This window comes from Falco biarmicus, chromosome 12 (assembly GCF_023638135.1).
Source record: "Falco biarmicus isolate bFalBia1 chromosome 12, bFalBia1.pri, whole genome shotgun sequence".
Classification (NCBI taxonomy): domain Eukaryota; kingdom Metazoa; phylum Chordata; class Aves; order Falconiformes; family Falconidae; genus Falco; species Falco biarmicus.
This window is the reverse complement of record NC_079299.1, coordinates 32,160,319-32,181,444: the sequence shown is the minus strand read 5'-3', so window position 1 is coordinate 32,181,444 and position 21,126 is coordinate 32,160,319. Positions and strand designations below refer to the sequence as shown.

General features: G+C 37.2%; 1 protein-coding gene across 3 annotated transcripts in view; it reads left to right on the top strand.

Annotated features, from left to right (window-relative positions):
- Positions 1 to 21,126, top strand: part of ACYP2 (acylphosphatase 2) — a 42,313-nt gene that overhangs the window by 16,550 nt on the left and 4,637 nt on the right. The window contains exon 4 of one of the 3 annotated variants that reach the window (XM_056356772.1): positions 18,875 to 19,032. The exons of the other annotated variants lie outside the window; for them this stretch is intronic. Coding sequence (XP_056212747.1) covers positions 18,875 to 19,028 — 154 coding nt within the window. The 3' untranslated portion in view covers positions 19,029 to 19,032. The remainder of the gene's footprint in view (positions 1 to 18,874; positions 19,033 to 21,126) is intronic. 3 annotated transcript variants of the gene reach the window in all.

Sequence of the window (21,126 nt, the reverse complement as noted above, 5' to 3'; positions counted from 1 at the left end):
TGAGAAATATTCATTTACAAATGGAAACCTGTAGCACAGACGTGAACTGATTGGCTCAATGACACGGTAATTTTATTGCAGTCTCTGAATTAAAGTTGTTTCCTGACTCCCAGTCCTTCACCACTGTGTTCTCTTCACCCTTCTGATCCTGTAGTCTAAAACAAAACAAAACTGTTTAACTTTGTCTGTATTTTATAGCTATTAATAAGAAAACAAATGCCTTTTTTAGTTCTTTCAGAATAGAAGTGAAGTGATTGTTGTGTATGCCAGCTGGCATTTTTTGTTAAATGCTAGCATTAATAATAATTGGATAATTACATAGAAAGTTTCTTTCTGGCTCATGTCCATATGGATAGTATAGGCAGAAGACTCTGAGCCATAGCAGTGTGGAGTGGAAAGTACGAGCAATTAATCGTTTCAGTGAGTACTTGTAAACAAGGTCAGCTCAGCAGGCATTCAGGAAATCTCTTATGAAATGTGATGCTGTCTTCATTATCCTTTAAAGGGTTTTGGTGTAGCACCAGAACAGCAGGCAGGATTTCTCTGACATGCTGTTTGAGTGCATACAGCAGATTTCTCAGGACTTGCAGACCCATAGATAAACACTTAAAAAGATAGACCTGTAGTCTTTTGTTGAAACTGTATATTATTTTAATCTTCTGAAAGCTGTTCTTTTGCCTGAGTTTAGTCCTAATTATTCAGTGAATTTAGGCTAGCAAAAATTTATTCAACTTAGTGTCAGGTTTACTATTTTAGCTAATATTAAGAGATGTTCTCCTTATTCTCAACCCAAAACATGTAGAAGGCTGACAGTCTAAATATCGACCTCCACATATTCTGAGAAGTGCTGAATGCTTTGCTTGATTGTGTTGGGAGCAATCTAATAGACTTAAAAATCATCTTGAGTTTTCTAGTTGTCAGGCATGTAAGGTATGCCTGCCAGAGACAAATGGAAATTGCAAAGTACGGAGCACATACAGGACCTGGGTATGAAGCAGCATGTTGATGGGTAGGTGCCAGTGTTTGCCTTGCCCAGTGAGTTAAAATATCACATTGCTGTATAGGATTGATGTGGAAGGGGATGCTGGAGCTTGTGGGACAGTGCCATGACCTGTGCAGGGATCACTGCAGAATCCTTCCCACTAGGCACCTGCCTGATGCCTTTACCCTGACAACAGTGCCCCTAAGGAAGCCACGCTGTGCTATTGGCTCTTCTCTTCCTGACTGGGCTTTAACCAGCCTTCCAAATGGAGATAAAAAAAAATGAACTTAGCGGCTTTAGCTGGAGTCTTACATGGAAACCTGTCTTTTCCCAAGGGGATCGTGTTACTGGAAACATGACGTCCTGTAGAAAGAGATGAAGAGGTCTGAGTTACTATGTAGTTTGAAAATTAACTGCTCTAATTGTTTTTGCAGCTAATGTGGCTATTAAAATATTGGCATTATTCTTGAAATTGATAGCTTCTGTATGAATATGGAGCCCAGGTATCTTCGGTGGGACCCTATAGATGCAAGAGTCTGTCTGTACATATCTCCCTGATAGCATCATGGCACTTGTTATGGGAAACATTTGCCTTACTCTGCTTCATCGCCTGTTCAAAATCACAGCATGTGCTTTGAGATACAGGAGACTTGACAGAAATAGCATATTTTCTTATTCTTTGCCAGGTGATACGTACTGTCTAGCCCAGTATTTTTGGTGAAGAAAAGGGACAGAAATGCCAGAGCACTGAAGGCAGTAACTAGGTAGTCCTTTTGGTTACTGTGAGTCAGTGTTCTAGGGTAGTGAAGTGTTTGTTTGCATTGGTGGTTTCCCTGGTAGGCAGTTGCTTATTGTTGCTGTGGTTAGAAAGAACCTCTAAGGACAAAGTGAGAAAGGACAGATAATTTCAATAATGTATTGATGTCAATAAAGTATATCTGGTATGTAGCAAGTGTTAATTTTAAACAGCTGTCTTTATGTAGAAATAAGTTCTCTGATCTACACCTCCTAAAATACAATCCAGAATCATCATGTTCAGCTGGTCACAAGACTAAGCAAATCCGCAAGGAAAGTTAGCAGTGGTGAAATGAACATGAACAGAGGTGACACAGGCTTGCTGGAAGGTGGAACACACAGTCCATTTCAAATTAGTGTTGCTGCCACTTGTTTAGAACACTGTGGCCAGTAACCCTCAAACCCTGCTCTTAAGCTGCCTCCCTGCTCTTCAAGTGGATCAGCAGTGTTAACATGCCAGTGACTTCTGTAATTAATCTCAAGGGCATATCTAAATACAGGAGAACAAAATGGAAGAGCTGTGCTACACATTTCACACGCCTCACCCCCCCACTCTGCTGTAGGCAAGCATAATGTATACCCTGTGTTGTTATTGTACAGACATCCTGGTCTTCACAGTGAACTTAACAACTTTTCCAAAGTGCATGTATTTAAAAAAAATGAAATTGAGGTCAATGGCAGTGTGCCATAAGCCTCTTGGTTTAAAACAAACATTTATGTTTGATTAGTATATAAGAAAAATTGACCACATTTACCTTAACTTATTTATTATTACTGTTATAGATAATATTTCAAACAGGACCTTGTGAGCTTGTCCTCTGCTAAGGTTACAGGATTGTTGGTACAGTAAGCAAAAGATCTTTTTCTCAGCTTTGGAGTTGATGGGGGCAATGAGATGAAGTTCACTTAAGAGGAAGGCATAAGATGAAGTACTCTCAATGCTGACATAAAAGAAAATGTTAGTACTGGTTCTGTAACCAGCTCAGAGGAAAGAGTAAGATGGGCAGGAGAAATCGTTTAGAAGTACTTAGTTATATATATATATTTTTTTTTGTCCTTGATTGTGTCACTCTCCAATAGAAAGAAAAGCAGTTGTCTTGAGGCCACCAGACATTGAAATCGATGAGTACTTTTGCTCTCCCGCTTGTCCTGGCTCTACTACAGCTTGACAGCAAATAAGTTCCTCTTGTGTCAATTTAAGTTGAAGTTTTGGCTATGTTTATGACACTATAGTGGGACAAAGTGATTGGATGACAAAGAAGTTCTGCCTTGATGAAATTCAAGCAATCTAGTGATACATGAATCAAACCAGCTAGCCTCATAAAGGGTTTTTTCAAAACATATGGATCTTGGTGGAAAGGTTTTTTTTCAATAAAGGTGGAAAAATTAAATTCCTTTAAGAGAAAGGGCTATGACTTGAGAAATTATGCTGAGGGCTATTGCACTAGCAAGTAACTTCTGGTGTGTTTCATTTGGTGAATAAAATGTCTAGAATGGGAGGTTAGTTTTTAGTTAATTATAGAGAACAACAACAGCCTGTTTTGTGAAGCTTGTCTTCAGGTACACTGATAATACTAAATTCACTAATGACTGATTGCATCTTGATTGAGTGCATTGCTAGTTAAAGATTTTTGTGACGGTACTTGGATGTTTTTTGTTGAAGCCCCAATGCTTGGTGGAAAACTGTTATGTAGGAATTGAAATTCTGTTTTAAAGAAAGGCTTCCAGCCTTGTGTATGGCAGAGAAAATGTTGGCACTGTTAAGATAATGCCAAAACCCAGAAGCAAGCAAAACCTCTGGATTTTATTTTAAAGATCTCATAAGACTTCAGCTGGTCTCATGATTTTCTGGCACTTGATTAATAAACCTGAACATGTGGTATTATTACTAATCTTTAGTGAAAAGGAGATACTAAGTATTTTGAATAGTTTCCAGATATTTCTTGTTCTATGCCATATCTGTTCCGGTTCATTGCACATTTTGTTGTTCTGATATCTAGTTCTCCTAATAAAAAGGATGGTAAAAATAAAACAATTATGATCAAGTAATGCCATGATATGTTTTAATTATTTTTTTAATCAGACCCAGTGTAATACTAATGACAAATAAAAAGCAGATCCTGAAACTGAGTTCTGAATGGTTTTTCTGGGTAATGTTTAGCTAGAGCTATAATTGAGTCTAGAGAAGGGGCCCTAAATTTCTCAGCCTCACAACAAAGTTAAGTGTGGTGTGCATAGTTCATGACCCAAGAAGGTATGGTATGAAATATCAACTGCTTCATAACTAGCGATTCTCCACAGTGGGAATCTCAGGTGTCACTTGTGGATGCATTCACTTCTTCCATCCATTCAGTATTCCTTTCTTCATCTCCTGCAGTCTGTTTCTGAACTGTGGAGTGTTTGTATCTTAGGATGTAGGGAGGTATGTGTAATTTGTGGTTTGCATTGTGTTTCTCTTCCTGTAGTTGCATACAGATATATCTTGATCTATCAGATTAAAATTCTTCACACTGCCTGTGTCTAGTGAAAAAATACATGTGTAGAGAGTAGGGCTGCTAGAGGAGGTCTTAAGGTGCTGGGATTAGTGTGTGAAGAGGTGAGACGCAAACTGCATTTGGTAGGAATAAACTTCTAAAGTAACATGATGAACTATAAATTACATGTCTAATATGTAAAATATAATGGAGTTGAGTAAGTATAAAGAAACTTACTCTGTAGATCTGTTATACTCAAAGAAAAAAATTAAGCTGTTTGTTCAAAATATGTAATTTTCATCTGCTTTCAGTTACCTTGGGTGCAGTCATGGATCTTTATTGGGCATTTCTCCAGTTAGTTTTGTATTGTTGGGTTGCTAGTGCAAAACCAAAATTGACAAGATGAGGATTTTTTCCTCAGGGTCTGCTTGTCTGCAGTTTCTGAAAATTCTTAGCTGGACGTGCAAAACTGGAGATTGGCGAGGTCTTTCATATTGAGCAAGTTCTTCTTAGCTTTCCTTTTAGAACTCTGTAGGGTTTAAATGATGCCAAGAAACTATTTTCCGGCTGACTTGACATGTACAGTGTAGTTACTGTCAGGAAAGTTTTACTTTGTGTAGGCTTACAGTTCTCTGTTCTGTGCCCTTGCAAAAAATAGCAGTGAGCAGCTATTTGTTTCGTTTTTCCAGATGTACTTACCATTTCCAGAGCTTATCCTGAAGTAGTCATTCACTTCTGACTCATTGTGCAGAGGTTCCTTTGAGTCTTAAGCTTTCCTGAGTAAAAGCAAGCCTTTGGTCATATCTACAATATTAGAAACTTTCAGTTGTTTAATGATTAACATATTGAGTCAGTCAAGTGAAGGAATCTTATTTACTCGTAAAAAAGAATTATTTTTGGCAATTTGGCAAATTGCCCTGAGTGGTTATCAGAACACAATTTAATCATCAGTGCTTTTTGGATTTGATGCAGTTAACAGAAAGAAAGAATTTAGGAGTTGAGGCATAGTAATGGGAAATATAGAAACTAATAGGAGGTAACTTTTATTTTAGATGCTTGTATGTACCACTTCTCTGCTGTTGACTGCTCCTTAATACCTGTTTGGTAATGTTAGGTAAATGCAGAATAATAAAGTAGTGTGTGTGGCCTGAAGGCTTCCTTGTGTGAATGTAGACAGTCAATCAAATACGTAAACCAAATTTTCTTATCAGTACCTTTAGGTTGTCTTGTCCCTGTGTGTAATTATTTCCATGCTCCTGCGCCTTTCTCTCGAGGCCTTTTCAAAGGCTTTTTAATTCCAGAATTCTGTGATTGAGGGGGAAATGAGACATCAATGTTTGTGATCCATCTAGTGTGTTCGTACACTGAGCATAAGGATGGGGGTGGACAGGCTATGAGCGTTGCCTCTAAATACCTGGAGTGAGAACATACATGCAGATGACATCCCAAATGGCTCCAGCTGCTGCTGTGTAATTCCGCTCTTATTTAGCAGGAAGCTTGTAAACTGTTTTTGGTTAAAAGTGTGTGTTCTGTTAAAAGCTGTTTGCAACACTGACACTAAAGCGGGGCTGCAGACAAGGGCCATAGCACAGATAATAGCAATAGGCTGACATTATCTGGAAAGTTTCTGATACTGTTTACGAGTATGAGATGAATAGGCTTGAGGAGATTTTGGCAGGGGCCAGAAGAGATAGCTTAATATTGTTACAGTAGATGAATCATAAAGGAGTTGGGAGTTGTAGTATGAATGCACTTTTGTCAGCTCTTTAAGATACTATTTTTTAGATGGAACTTTTACAAAATTACTACAGGCAAGAAGGTGCAAATAGGCCTGAAATAACTGAAAGTGCCAGGAAAACATGCTTAGGTCCAAAATCTCACCCAGTGCTACTGTAACCTTAGATGTGATACTGTTAAGAATAAAAAGGTCACAAACACTTTTGAGATTACATTGCAGGAATGAAAGCACCTTTGACTAAAGGTATTTAAAAAACTAAACTAGGATAATGATGTTGATACTAGGGTTCAATCTTTAGTCCTTAACTATGAAAAGCCTTTTGTTTATTCCACAACATATCAACTGTCTTTCATGGCTATATGCATTGTGCTAAAGAACATAGTTGCCTAGGAACTACTTACAACGCTCCTTATCAGTCTTTGGGCCTACATCACAGAAATTAAGGTGTTCAAGATCTTTTTCAGTCATAAACTCTAAAATAAATCATGCAGTCATTCTGCCTTTGTCTAACTTTTCTACTTCACCTTATTCAAGGCTAGAAAACACTTCTGCTTAACCAGCTAGCGTGTGTTACTTTCCTTGGTCTGAGTTTCTTCCCTGATTCTGTTGTTGGCTTTTAGGACTCATGGCTAACATCTTGTTTCTTCTTTTAGAAGCTGCACTTCTTCAGTCATTGTAACAATTTTTGGCCCTTTGTAGCTATTTGAAAAAAATTCAAGGTGCTTTTATTTGGAGGGTTTGGTTCTCTTGTCATTTAAATAGATATGTATTTTTTACTTATTTTAAATTAATAATTGTTGATATGCAGTATAGGCTTTGTAGTTCAGTGTTTTCACACTAGATGTCAATCTTCTTGCGTATGTAGAAGTTGCTGTCTGTTTTTTGCCTTCTAGATATTTCTTTCACCAGCTATGCTAGTAGAATGTTTTCCATCTACTTTGCAGGGGAATTGATGCCATGAGAAAAGGGATGATTTTAAATACCAATTTTCTTTTGGTGGCTGATACTGAAGAACACTTCTTCAAAATAAGACAGGAATTTTGGGATTACCAAATGTAATGAAAATCTTTGATTTCAATAAGTCTGGTTGACAGCTTAAATGGAAAATAAAGTTTCAACAACATGGAAGCACAATTTGAAGACCTAGGTAGAAGTATCTTTTCTAATTGCTGAACAGCTATTTAATATACCTATTAATATTTGTTAGCTGTCACTTGCTATTTGAGCATTGTAGGTACTGAATTTAGGAAAAAGGTTCAATATTTGTGTGACTAATTTTTTGTTGGCTGTGTAAAACTTCTGTTTGCAAGAAGAAAAATTCTAGGTTCCCAGAAAATGGAGATTGCAGAAATATGGATGCTAAGCTAGAGGAAATCATAGATGTGTGCTCATGTCACCCCACCTCTGGTCTACTTTTTACTCTTTTCCTGTAGCAGGCAGTGTGTTGAGGGATATAAGATGAGCCAACGTGAACTTAGTAGGAACGCTACCATTTTAACGGTGAGAATGAGAGGGAAACTTGAGTATGAATCATTTGGAAGTCTGAAAACATTGATTATAAACATACATACAACAAATCTTGTCCACTATTTTGTATAGAAAAATGTATAAATCATAAAAATGTGGAGAAACTTGTTCTGGTGCTAATTGCTTAAATCTCTTGCCCTCTTTTCAAATACCATTCTTGCAAGGTCTTACCGAAATGGGAAGGTTTTTGAATTAAGGGAGGAACACTGATATATTGTGTTGTGCTTGCAAAACAAAGTTCTAGGCTTTACAGTATCAGACATGATGAGGCATTTGAAGTCCATTTAACATGGTATTCATCTATAAGCCAGGAGATGTCTTAGCTCACATCTGTACTGATTTAAGGATGAAATGTTCTGGATGGGGGTGTTTGCAGCTAACTGCTATTCTTAACTCCAGAGAAATCTTGAAATTTTTCAGTGATTAAGTACTGCTTTTGAAGAGGTAGGAGTATTAGGAAGAACAGAAACACTTCAAAAACCCTCAGTTTTAATATGTTTTATCAAATCCTGCTTCTGTTGTACCTTCTTTTTTCTGTTGTAATTTAAGAAATGGTGGGGGGAATAAAAGTAGTTGTTTGAAGTGTATAATACTGTATGGAAGTCAGGTCCTCAGTACCAACCATTGTACTCTACAAACCTGCTCTTGCTGGTCTGTGCTCCTGGCTAATGCAGGTGTATGCAGACCACACTGTTTCTAGTTAGCCTGTTTGAGTACTTCAGTGCCACTCATAAAAGCATTGCCCACCTTGATGCTGTGGAGCCATTAAGAGGACTGGAAAATCTTTTAAGACTGGCAGCAGTACAGGTAGAAGCTTTGGCCTCCTACTGGTTTTTCTGCATACCTTTAGTATCTTACTCAGGGTAACTGTTCAGAAGTAAATGGGACTAATTACTGCTATGAAAGCTACTAGCAGAATTCAGTGAGTTACACTGAAGTTTCTAGTCACAGAGTGAGTAATAGTGGTTGTAACAATATAACTCTTCCTCATTACATTAACCTCTTCCATTGTGTTGTAAGGCCAGTTTTGTGGCAGACCTTCTCTGTCTTCTGAAAGAAACCTAGCACATTTTTAGATACCATTGCAGTAGCTAATTGGTCTAACAGCTTGTATAGCTTGACACAGGTAAATGTGATTCAATATGAAACTGTTGCTAATACGCTTTGTCATCTCTGCCATCTGGATCCTGGCTGGCTTCCAAAATGCAGTTACCTCTTATAAATGGCTGTGGAGGTTTTCCATGGGCAGGAGAGCCTGCCTGGTGGGCTGGAGCAGTGTCTGGCATCTCTTAAGGTATGGCATATAGCTGCCTTCCACCTGAACTGCCTCTACTGGTTGCCACATGTCCCAGCTTAAACCCCAGAGTTCAAAAGCCTTTTTTTTTCCTAGTCAAGCAGTTTTAGACATGTTTTAATTGATGTCTGTATAAGGTGAACTTGACCCTAGTTGGAAATAGTCAAACAAATTATTTCCACCATGAAGATGTTTTGTGTTATACTCCTGTCAGATTAAAGCATTCAAACAGTAATTCTGCCCTTAATATCATGCAGGAGTCTTGTTATAATTTGGGGATGTATTAGTGGTATACCAATGTAGGTAAAAATCTTCTTACAGAAACATATTGGTTTTTGCATGTCCCTACCTGTATGGATCAGAGTTAATACTTTTCTATGTCTGAATAAATGAGTAAAAGTTCATGTACTTTTAAGTTTAATATGCTTTATAATTGCATCCTCACTGATTGTATTAACTACTGAATTCTTCAAAGCTTTCAGTGCCTTGGGGCAAAATAAAATACCCTGTGATTTCTTTTGATTTTTTGAGTACCTATCAGTACCTTATGATTAATATAATTAATTTTCAAGATTTTGCTATTTCTTTAAAAAGATTCAAGAGATTAAACATTTCAAACATCACTGAAGAACCAAGCTGGCCAGTGTTTCTCTGATTTGGAGATGTGATATATATTGTTTGGCCGTGAAAGAATACATTCAACATGAGAGTAGAACAGAAAAGCCAGGCAGAGCATCATGGCATAGCTAAACTGTGTTTTCATTCAGTTTGCATAATCTCTGGTGTGAGTAACCAAAATGTGTAGCTGCAGCTGCCTTTTTTTGCACCAGGCTTATAGTTGTAGTGAGTTACCTGGGTGATTGCTGCCTCTGTATACTGACATGAAGCACCCTTAGAAAAAATGAGAGTGAAGGCAAGGTAGGGCCCAGTGCCAAGAGACAGGCCATGCTGCTTTGCATACTTATATAATAAACCTCAATAGTAATTTAGAATGTAATTTCTTCATGTTACCTATTCGAAAATTATTTAAGAATTTTAAATATGCAGAGCCTTGTAGAATTTGTTCTTCTTCATTATGAAGTTAATTGCAGATGAAGAGTGAGGTGGACCTGAATTTCTAAAAAACCTCAATTAACTTTAACTTCTTAATTAATGTTCCTTCTTACAAGGTCAGAAAATCCTTTTAGCTCACAGAGGAAGTGCTGTAAGGTTAGGGAGGACTTACGACTTTGAATAAAAAGATTAATTGAATTTTAAGTTCAGAGTGGAATGTAGTCCCAATTGAGTGGCAGCATCTTTCATTATTTTATGCTATAATGAAGAACAATCAGAATTTCACTAAATACATCATTAACTGAAAAGATTGGATCCATATTGCAAAGAACAAACTGCAGTATATGATGTGAATAGAACAGAGTAAGTGAAAAGAGGGGAAAGAGGAGGCGTTTATGTAACAATAGGTAACAGATCTCTGGCTGATCCTCAACTATCTGTATATAGTATCTTGGTGGGATGACTTCAGGGACCTGTAATGCTGCCCAGTTGATGCTGCCTTGACTGCTTTACAATTTAGAATTTCAAGGCTGAATACTTAATACTCTGGAGGTGCCAGTCTGACAGCATTACAGGTGCCTGGACCAACCTTAAAAGCATGTAACTGAAACCAGATGTGAGTGCAGACTAGCTGGGAAGGGAAGGGGGAACTTCATCATGGCAACCTGAAGCTAAAGAAGGTATTTCTAGCAATACCTGGTACTTCCAGGTACAACTGAAACTCTGACTGCAACTGTTGTGTAGAAATGTATCATCCTGAAAACACAGTATTCTAGGATTTCAGTTCTACAATACTGAAAGGGTTTTTGGTGCCTAATTCCACTTGTAGCTCAAAATACTTCTGAACTCTTTTAACATTATAAATTGCTTGATTTGTGATTTTTAGGTGGCTTAGTCCTGTCTGTGACTAGAGGTTCCTGGAAGGTGTGTGTAGAATGTGGTCTTTGTAGCTATGCTTTGTTTATTTTGTTATTTCATAGGGCTTAATACCAGTTGAAGAGACAATTTATACACTGAGTAACTATTTGCAGGGAAGGAACTTAACAGGGCCATTACTATTACTTTGTAGCTGACTGATACCAACCCTGTTAAAAACTTTGCAAACCACTGCTGTGCTGAGACCTTGATCTTAACATATGGGGTGAGCGTTGAGTCACATGGGCTATATTCCATGGATACTGCTGACAAAACTAGATGTTGAATGTATATTATTTTAACATAGTTTTGTCTCAAATACCTATTAAAAGCGGTGAAAGTACATAAAGTAATTAATGAAAAAGAACTTTAAAATCCTTCTTTTTATCAGCTGGAATGATTTGTGGCCTCTATCCAGTGTCTGTCATGCAACAGTTTCATTATCTGAAAGAATTTTGCCCTAAGGGATGTGGTTTGCATTCCTTAGAAACAGTCTCCTCTTAGAAATTTTGAGGTGCCCTGAAGAACAGTAAATAATAAGTAATTTCTTGGGACTTGGATTTTTCTTTAAAACTGAATCTACTTTGAAAATACAAGGAAGGAGTGCAATTTGAACGTTATATAGTAGCATCATAGAACAGATTTAGTAATTCTTTATCATATTTTACACAAAATCCCCAGTTTCAAGAGCATGTTACTTTGGAGCAACCTACAAAGTGATTTCTGTAGGAGCTCATGAGTGATTCTGTTTATATATGTCCTGTTTGAAAATGTGCATAGTTCTTTGTTTCTCTTGCTTCCACATTTGAGCATATGGATCAAAGTGAATCTTTTATTCATCTTCACCTCTCGCTTGATCTTCCATCATACACTGGAGATGTTCTGTTTCAGGTTTTACCCCTGGTGTGAGGCTTTACTGTGTGTCCTTAATTCCTGTTATCTACAAACTACCCAGAAACCAAGTAAACCTCATCAGGAGGCTTAAGGTGGTGTCCTCATCCTCCATGGACTCTTCTGCCAATGTTCATGCAGGTTGTGGTTGTTTTTAGCATAATAGTGAAAACTAGAGGGTGTGAATGCTGATGTGTTGCAGAGTTTTGCTGTAATGAGTTCTTCTGTCTTTAACTGTGCATATTTAGGCACATTATTACTCTACATACTTGCCTATTGCTCTTTGCTACATGCAATTCTCCTTAAAACAACTTGTTTTTCCTGTCCTTTTTGCTGATAAGTAGTTCTTTTCTGTCTTGTGTACCACTAGTTCATAAGGAAGCATTGGCAGCTGCATCTTTGCATTAACAAGGACCGATGATTTTTGACTGTCAAACTTGGTCATGGAGCAAAAGGCAAGCAGCCTAAGTTAGAGCTGTGTCCACAGTACTCAGGTTGTGCCATGGAGCGTGTATGTGGCAAGGCAGCCTTGATTTGTAGGGGTAACAGTAATAGAGATAAAGAAAAATTGGAAAGACAATGATTTTCCCACACATAAATGGATTGAAAAGCTAGCTGTTACTCCAAATTAGAAGTGCTCTTTGCATCCCCCTTAGCGTCTATGTTTGGGTCTGGTGTCCAGCCAGGTTTCTATCAGAGTTGTGTGGCTGTTCTATTTAAATGAAGCAACTTTGAACTGCTTATGGTTCATGTTAAAACTACAGCCATGTAACCATTTTTGTCCCATGTGCTCATAGTAAATGTAATTGTAATAAAACTATGCATACAGATCAAGGTCTGAATTGTTTATGCATAGTTTTCTGTTCTGGTAATTTGTCTTCATTTGAGTTCTCTCTGTTACTTTTTTTTCTCTCCACTGTATTTTTTTTTCTTAATCTTGTAAGGGTTGTGTACATGTTCAGGTAAAAGAAAGTTTTTATTATCTTCCAAATGCCCTGTTGCTTCAGGGTTTTGTCTGTTTCCTAGCTGGCATTTGCTCATACCAGTGGTGTATCAATTGTATATCTGGGAAAAACTCATGACTCTCTTCCTAAAAAAACCCATGGGTTTGCATTTTGTGAAAGGTAAGAAACTTGTCATCCGTTTATCCAGTTCTTGGATGTTGTCCAGCCTTTCGGATACGTCAGTGCTGTGGGTTTTGGAGAGAACCTGCTCTAGCAACTTGAGTGATCTTTCTTTGTCTCCAGACACAGGGAAGGAGCAGTAGATAGGCCCAGTGCTGTAACTTAGGTTTGAATATATGGAGAGGAGTCTTAAGGTTTTTTTCCTCAATCATCAATTACAGTTTTAGTTGGGCAAGATTTTTTGGCTTTGTTGGTTTATCACTTTACTGCTGCTGTAAGAGCAAGACAAAGCAGTAGATATTAATATTTAATTAAATATTCTGAATTTCAAATGTAATCGCACTGCTTTTTGTCTGGATTGAAAAAGGTGTTGCCTCTTCAATTTCACACTGGATTTCTTTGTCTGAGAAGCTGAATCCACATTTCATTAACTACTTAATCCTCGAGTTAGTTATATTGTATATTTGTTTCTGAGTGGTGAATCGTGACTAGCCTGTTAGCATTCAGTATTTATCCTTTTGTGCCTTTATGAGGCGCTGGTAATTAGCTACAAAATCTAAGTTTTGTCAAGCATGATATTAATGGCATATTTGTACATAATACATTTCAATAAAAACAGCTGCTAGTGAAATTACTATGATTTTTTTTGTAGTTCTCAATTCATGTTACAAAACATACATAGTCCCAGTAGCAGTCTATAAAAGTGATCAGAAACAGATCTGTCTGCTTTAACTGTCTGGGCAGAATAAAATATCAAAAGAGCAGGAAGAAAAGGAGTGAAAATGGCATAAATTACAGAAAACAAATTAGATACTTGATAGTTCTTGATGACACCTGGAACTTGAAGGAAAGATGAAAATATGGGAAGACTTACAAGTTTAGGAACATATTTATACTTTGCCTGTAATTCTTACCAAGCATTTCACAGAATTTCAAAATCTGCTGTACATGAAGAAATTACACCATATTACTCTTACTCTGCTATTATTAACTACCTCTGAGAGACAGTAGTTAGGTCGCAAGGTGTCATTGCCTGAGCAATGCTCTTGAAAATCTAAAAGGTGATATGCTTAGTTATATAATCAGCAGAGAGCTGACTTTACCTGACTCTTACTGCTTACTTAAAACCTTAGTGTTTCATTATTAAAGCATACATTCTTAGCTCACTGTCCATAATTCTTCTGAAAATGTGTTTTTAAACAATTGAATGGAAACCAAACAATTTATTTGGACTAGAAAACATTAGAGAAACTCAGATATTTAGCTAGGTGATAACCGTGTGAAAAGAATATGCAGTTACCCTAAAAACAGATCAGTGTTTTCTAAAATTGAAACTCATTGTAGTGGAGAATATTGCCCAGCTCACTGCACATTTAATGAGTTTGAGCAGTGTTTCCTGGGTCTGTTAGTGTGTTAACCCAAAGCATCTTTTTTCCAAATTTCCTCCTGATGCACACTTTTGCTGTGGTACCTTACATCACATGAAGCATATGTGACAAAGTTAAAACTCTGTGCAAGACAAGGTGCTCATTATTATTCAGAATACCTGTTCAGGAATATTTGACAATACTATAGACCAATTGTCTTCTAGAGATGGTTTCCTTGGTTTGGGCTTTTTTTTGACGTTCATTTTTTGTAAGTAGTTGTAGATCTTGGTTTAAATTTTAACAGTGATCAAGTCGATCTCGCCGTCTTCATTAGAAGCGTTGATGTTGACTGTAGTAGAAATAAGATGCTATCTTCAGTAGAACTCTGCTTTTATTCTAGTTTTTGAAGTCTGAAGCTGTCAGTACCAAAAAAAAAAGTACTGATAAAGGGCAGGCTGTAATGAGTCAGCAGGAAGATGTCCAAAACTAATGGAAAGTGTAGGAGGAAAGATCAAGCACATTAACCTCATAATTAAAACCAAATCAAAATAATCCATAAATCTGCTGGTTTGCTTTCTGTAAGTGGTAACTTTAAGTAGCATGTACCGTAGCTGCCTTAAAGGTGATAATTTGGGATTTCAAGTCTCAGTTTATTTCTGTAGAAAAAAAAGATACATAATTTTTCTAGAAAAAAGTATCTTCTCTTTTGTCACAGTTGCAAATTGTTGCACAGGAAGACATTTTTTTTATGAATACTGCAAGAATCGGGTTTAATAAAAATATCATGTGGCACAGGAACCACTGAATAGCAAGAACATGCATCGGATCTTATTTCAATAAACATTAAAAGCCTTGTTAAAATAACATTTTTACACAAAACCATTGAAATAAAATATGTGTTCGTGCTCTGATAGCTTCCTTATATAGCTTGGAGCTTTGATGTTAAGTGTTTATTCCTACCAATGAGTATATTCATAATGACAGTTTATACCACAGAAATGGACTTTGCCATAGGCGTGCCTGCAGCACTGTTGCAACTCACATAAATCTTTTTTCTATTGAGCTTTTCATGATATTGATAGAAAGTGTAAAGCCTAACAATCAGAGATGTTACAAAGCCGATTGAATAATGTAGACACATAAGAAATCAGGTAGCCTGTGCTTGAGAATTGTTTTTGGTTCTCTTACTCAAAATCTCAGCTAGTATATGCAAGATACCTGCTATCAGGGTATTTGGGATGATGGCTTGAAAGGCTTCTTCAGATTATGTATTTAATACCTACCTGCGAAGATAGCCTGTGTCGTCTTGTGAGCTTGAGACCAAAGTGCCCACAAGTGAAATGTTATATCTATGGAACTTAAAAAGCCAGTAGAGAAAAGCAGTCTTTATATTAGAACTTTCAGGAATGGTATTTTTAATGTATGTGAAGTCATAAGAAAAACATGAAGAAGTAATATGCTAAAGAATGAAAATAATTTTCTTGCTGTAAATGAAATACAGTTCTTTGGGATGTGACAATGTGGGAAGATGCAGTCAGTTCCATAAGGTGTCTGTGCCCTTCCCTCAGGGACAGCATGCCAGAGGCTTGGTGTGTCTCACTTTTGTGCCTCTGCTGCCTTGGGCTGTCTGGAGGTTTACCTCAAGGTAGATGAGACAGGCTAGTCTTTGGGAAGTATGTGACTGTTTTTAAATACAAGATCTATTTCTGTTATTTATAGAAACAATAAATAATACATATCAACAAATCCTAGTTTTTGTTAGATAATCAGTTGTGAAGGGGATTTAATTTCCAGGGACTATTATATATTCATCTAGTATATGATGGGTACAAGGTTACCTTCATTGTAAGCATACCATGCTGGGTTTGCCTCAGGAGCACGTGCTTGAAACCATAAGAATAAAGAGCGTAATAGCTGTAACATCCTTATGTTAATCTTTTGCTTCCTCCTTAATGTAGCTATATTCATAATGCAAAATAAAATAGAAAGTTAAGTCTTGACAACCCCTAAATTTTCTCATTGTGTAAAATTTAAGCAGACTATTAGCTAGTATAACCTACTTGGTATTTTTCTGAACGGTTGTGCTCTCTAACATTAGTACAACATTTTCCTGTTGTTTTGATTTGTATACTAAAATGTCTACTATGTTATATCACAGTTGGTTTAAAAAAAAGCTCCTTGAGATTGCAGGTTAAAAAGATGGGTGTAACTCCTTCCTTTAAGTGTGCAATTTAAATTAACAAATTAAATCATGTAAAGTCAGTGAGAAAAAATGGAGCTGAGCTAACTGAATGCTTAATAAGAAAATTTCAAAACACTTTAGCGAGCTATAAATAAAAATAAAATTCTCAGTTGTTACATGTTTTTCTGTCAACAGCATCCATTTCTAAAGGGCAGACACGTGTGTGTTGCAGTTATCTTTTCTTTAAAGGTAATTTGTAAGTCCCAGCATACACTTTGGTACTATTAGGCCAACTGATCAAGGTATGTGAAATACCAACACAATCAAAGGAAGTATTTCAGCTTGGAATTGCTACAGCTGAGATTTTTGTGACAATCTGAGGGGGTGGGGTTTGTTTTTTTACTATAAAAATAGACAGGCAGATGTTTTGTGCATTCAAAAGCAATTGTACATGTACTTCAGCATGAGGAACAGCTGGACAACAAACTGCCTAATCTGCTCCCATGTGGATGCTTATATAAGGTTCTTTGGAAACGGTCACTCCTGCATATTTTGAAGTGAGCCAACCTTTTAGCCTCTGAAATATTCAAACATTGGTATTCTAGGGAAAGGTGAATTCATATACAGTCACTGCAACGCTGGATATGATAAATATTCTCACTCAGACTTGCTCAGTGCTCTAGAATGAAGTGCTTTAAAAATAGTAATGCTTCCCTTTTAAGATACCTCTCTTTTTTTTTTTTTTTTTTTTTTAATTGGAAATTGCAGCTTCTCAGTGAGTCTTCTTGTTTTTCAGTCTTTTGTCTATCCTAAGTACTTTGTAAAGGAAGGGAGACTTCTGAGGAAAGTAGTAAGAATCCCAGTGGTGCTTGAAGGAATTTGCTGTGTTTTGGTCTGGTGTTATTTCTAGTTCTTGCATAATAAATTAATCTGTATTTTTCTGTGTGAATCTGTCTTCTGAGAATTGCATAGAGGATACAGCAAGCATGGTAATGTAAAATGTAGGGGCTGGGCCTCATGCAGCTTTTGTCTGTCTTCCTTGCTGAACCTTGTTACCAGAGAACAGAAAAGTGTTGTCTTCAAAATTCTTGATTGCATTTGTTATCTGGGCTTCCTTTACTATAGTGGCTGTTTTATTTTTACCAGGCTTATAATGAAATGGATTTTAAGTAAAACTGAATTGGTCAAGGTATGATGATTCATTATGGTCATCCAATAGGGTTAGTTTTAAATGGCCTAGGTAAGGGTTTCATTAACTTTTTTAGGTATAAAATTGATGGTCAGCAGCAATAGTACATCACTCTTTGTTCAACTCTATAATACAGCTATTTGTTTTAAATACAGTTTGTGGGTGATGGGTGCTAGTCAGTTTCTAAGCATTAGAATGAGTTCATCTTTTCCAGGGGCCTGAATTGGTACAGCAACGGTTCCTCTTCACTTAAGCTTCCTGTGGCCTTAGATTTAATAGATGTGGAATAAGAAATAACTTCCAATTGCATTCTGTATAACGGAGTGGGGTTAGCCAAAATTCCTAGTCTGCCTTGTGAGCCAAATTGTACCCTGTAGAGGCAGACATATTACAAGGGGAAAATACAATAAGCCTTTTAGCTGCTTCTGGCTTTCTGGTATGTTTACTGATTTGGGAAGATAGGACACAAGCTTAACAGGAAATTCTCTTTTGTCTTGTACTTTCTGTAGGTCAGTGTGGATATAAAAACTGTTTTGAGTTACTGAAATGGCTGAATCTGGTTTTACTTTTCATTTACTTCTTTACTCCTCTTTGTTGGAACAAATTTCTGCAACATTGCTTATTTTTTTCTGATAAGATCTATAAAAGAAGCCAAATGTTACTTGCCTAATATGGTTTAAACAAAGAGGTATTTTGATAACTTTTTAATAAAAATACACTTCTTATGATCTCATGTTTAAGTAAATAATTGAATTCGACTTGAAGTTTTCAAAAATGGTCAATGGGAAAACCCACCACAGATCTTTGCATTGTATACAGGAAAACTTCAGCCTTGGTTTCATTCATTCTGGGATAGTTCCTACTCTTTAAGAGGTGAAGACATTTAATATAGATTTGATATGAACAATAAAGTGAACTTGAGGTACATAGGGTTGAACTCAGTGCAAATGCAAACTAGTAATGATCATTTTTACATGAAAAAATCTTGCCAATAACATACACAATGTGGTGAACAATACCATACAAGTTTTTTCTCAAGTTTATAAATAGAAATGTGACACCCAAAGTTGTATTTGGAGCTTATTCAGTATTGTCACACAATTTTTTTAACATATCGGATTCTGCTGATTTGCCCTTGCTGTGGATATTACTTTCAAATCGTACCTCAAAGAAAAGCTCATCATATATTCTCTAGAGAAATACTGGCCTTGAGTGCAGCAGGGTTTGATAGAAAATGAAGAAATATAAACAAATTAACAACATTCATCTGACAGCTGTGTTTAAAAATGCAAAGTCAAACACTAGTTTTGATTAAATATCTCTTTTCCCCCTTTCTAAAACAGTTACAGAACTTCTGCTAAATATTCAGAGGGCCAAGAAATTCCTGTTGTCAAGATGCCTGGAGGAGCTAGTGAACAGGCAGAAGCAGCAGCGCATGCAGTCTTCCCCACATCTACAGGCTCCAGCTCTATTCTGGGGCACCATGCCTACGCCTGAGCAGGTTGCTTCGTTTCTAGCCCACCTACTTCTTGGCCTGTAGCCTTATACTACTGCTGGCATTCTCTTTTTCTTTTTTGTTTTAATCCTCTGAAGTGACCTGTCACTTGGCTTTAATTTGGTTGACTGTGGTGGGGTCATCCTAATAAATGTGTTAAAATTTCCTTCCCTTCTCTTGGCCTTGTTCTCCTAGTGCTCCTTCCCCCTTCCTTTGCAGGTATCTATATGCAAAAGGCACAGCCATGCAACAAAGTGCAGACCCCTGATCTTGACCTAGTGTGGGCTGCTGCTGGCAGTGGTTTTGGTGGTGTATCAGGCAGCAGGCACAACAGTTTAAAAACCAGCCAGTGCCCTTTGCCTGAAGAGGTGCAGCACAGAGGGCTCTTGAGCAGAGCTTTAGAGGCAGCAGCTTTATGGCTTAGGTGGCTTCAGGTTTCTACCCCAAGCTAGAACCTAGTTTTGAGAGCTAATGAAAGTACAGGGAACAGAGGATGAAAGCCCAATAGGAGCAAGTCGACTGTACATATTGAGTCCTCTTGACCTAACCCTGCACCAGAATATTAGTGATTATTCCCAGGATTCTCTCCAGGATCCCTCGTGTATTTTCTTCAGAACCAGTTTTCTTCACCTTACTAAGACATTGATTGCTTCTGCTAAATTAAAATGCTAATTGTGGTATGTTTTTTCAGGCCACGCTGATTCAAATCATGTCAAAAGCTGGTATTTTCAAACATGCTTCAAAGGTTTTTATCCTTCCTGCTACTTTTCTACAACAACATTAAACCCTATACATTTTGTTTCCAGATTCCTATTTTACTATTAGGCTCTGGCAGCAGGAGCAGCGGTGTAGGGGACCATGGAATGGTTCTACAGTTAGCTATGAGTTATCTTTACTATGCAGGCTACTAGAAGCTTTACCTAGATGTGAATTTCAGGTTTATAAAAATTGGTTTCAAGTAAAATGTTCCTAGCCTTTACAATTGTAGAGAAAAGCTTGAAAACAATGGCTAAAGTTCTTCCCAAAAGCTCAGAAGCCAGACAGGAATGAAAAATTCCACATTTCTTATACAAACATTTAAATATCAAGATTTATGAAAACTTGGCAGTACTGTTTAAGAATACGACAACGTTTTGGAGGTATTTTATAAATATTTGCAATCCTTGTCTATATGCTGTCACAGATGTAAATACAATCTTCAAAAAGCAACATTCTCCCCAGTATTTTATCCTAAACAAAGGGAAATAGAGTGTAAACAAACCAGTACCTTTATTTTCTCTCCTGCTAAGTAAAAGCAGACATTTCTCTTGTTCCACTGTAACTGACACTGTGGTTAAGGTGAAGAGAAACTTTCCTAAACTGTGCCCAGCTCTCCTGGTATCAATGCTGTAGGTCATTTTCAGGTCCATTTCTAGCACTATAGATGGTAAATTGCTTCAATCTCAGGATGGAATAGTTTGGATTTTTGCATACAACAAATGCAGAAGTGTCTGATCTGTACTGATGGTTCAATACAGAGTCTAGCACAGGAAAAATGGCATTGTTCTTTCACGTGCTTGCTTGGCATGCCTGCTGTGTAAAGATGCCAGCGCCTGCTTCTTCCTCCATCAGAGGTGCTGTTTCCTTATCAAAGCAGAAGATTTCAGTTGGAGAGTAATGCCAACCAAGGCTTTTATTTTAGGGAAATCAATATAGTGTAGATTTTAGTTAATAAATCTTACTCAGGGAAAACATAAAGCTACTCTACTGTCTGTAGTATTCAAAGTGCAGTGTTTTTAGGGCTGTGCTATCATTATCTTGTCTTACAGAGGTGAGGCTCCTTAAATAGTATTTCCAGGGAGCTCTTCGGAATTTGACCTGGTCATGTTTCATTCTGACAAGTTAAGTTAGGCATCTTGCAAGAAAGATGCTTGCCTGGAAAAATATACACAGGCAGGCTACTTGTGCAAGGATCGAAATCGGGATGGTGCAAACCCAGCTCTTCAGACGTTGTTTTCCAATAATATGTTGACTGGAGAGAGCCCGTTGCCTGGGTAACAAGACAGAGCCGCTTGGCAAGGTTTGTTTCAGTTAATGAAATGATAAAAGGAAAAGAATGAT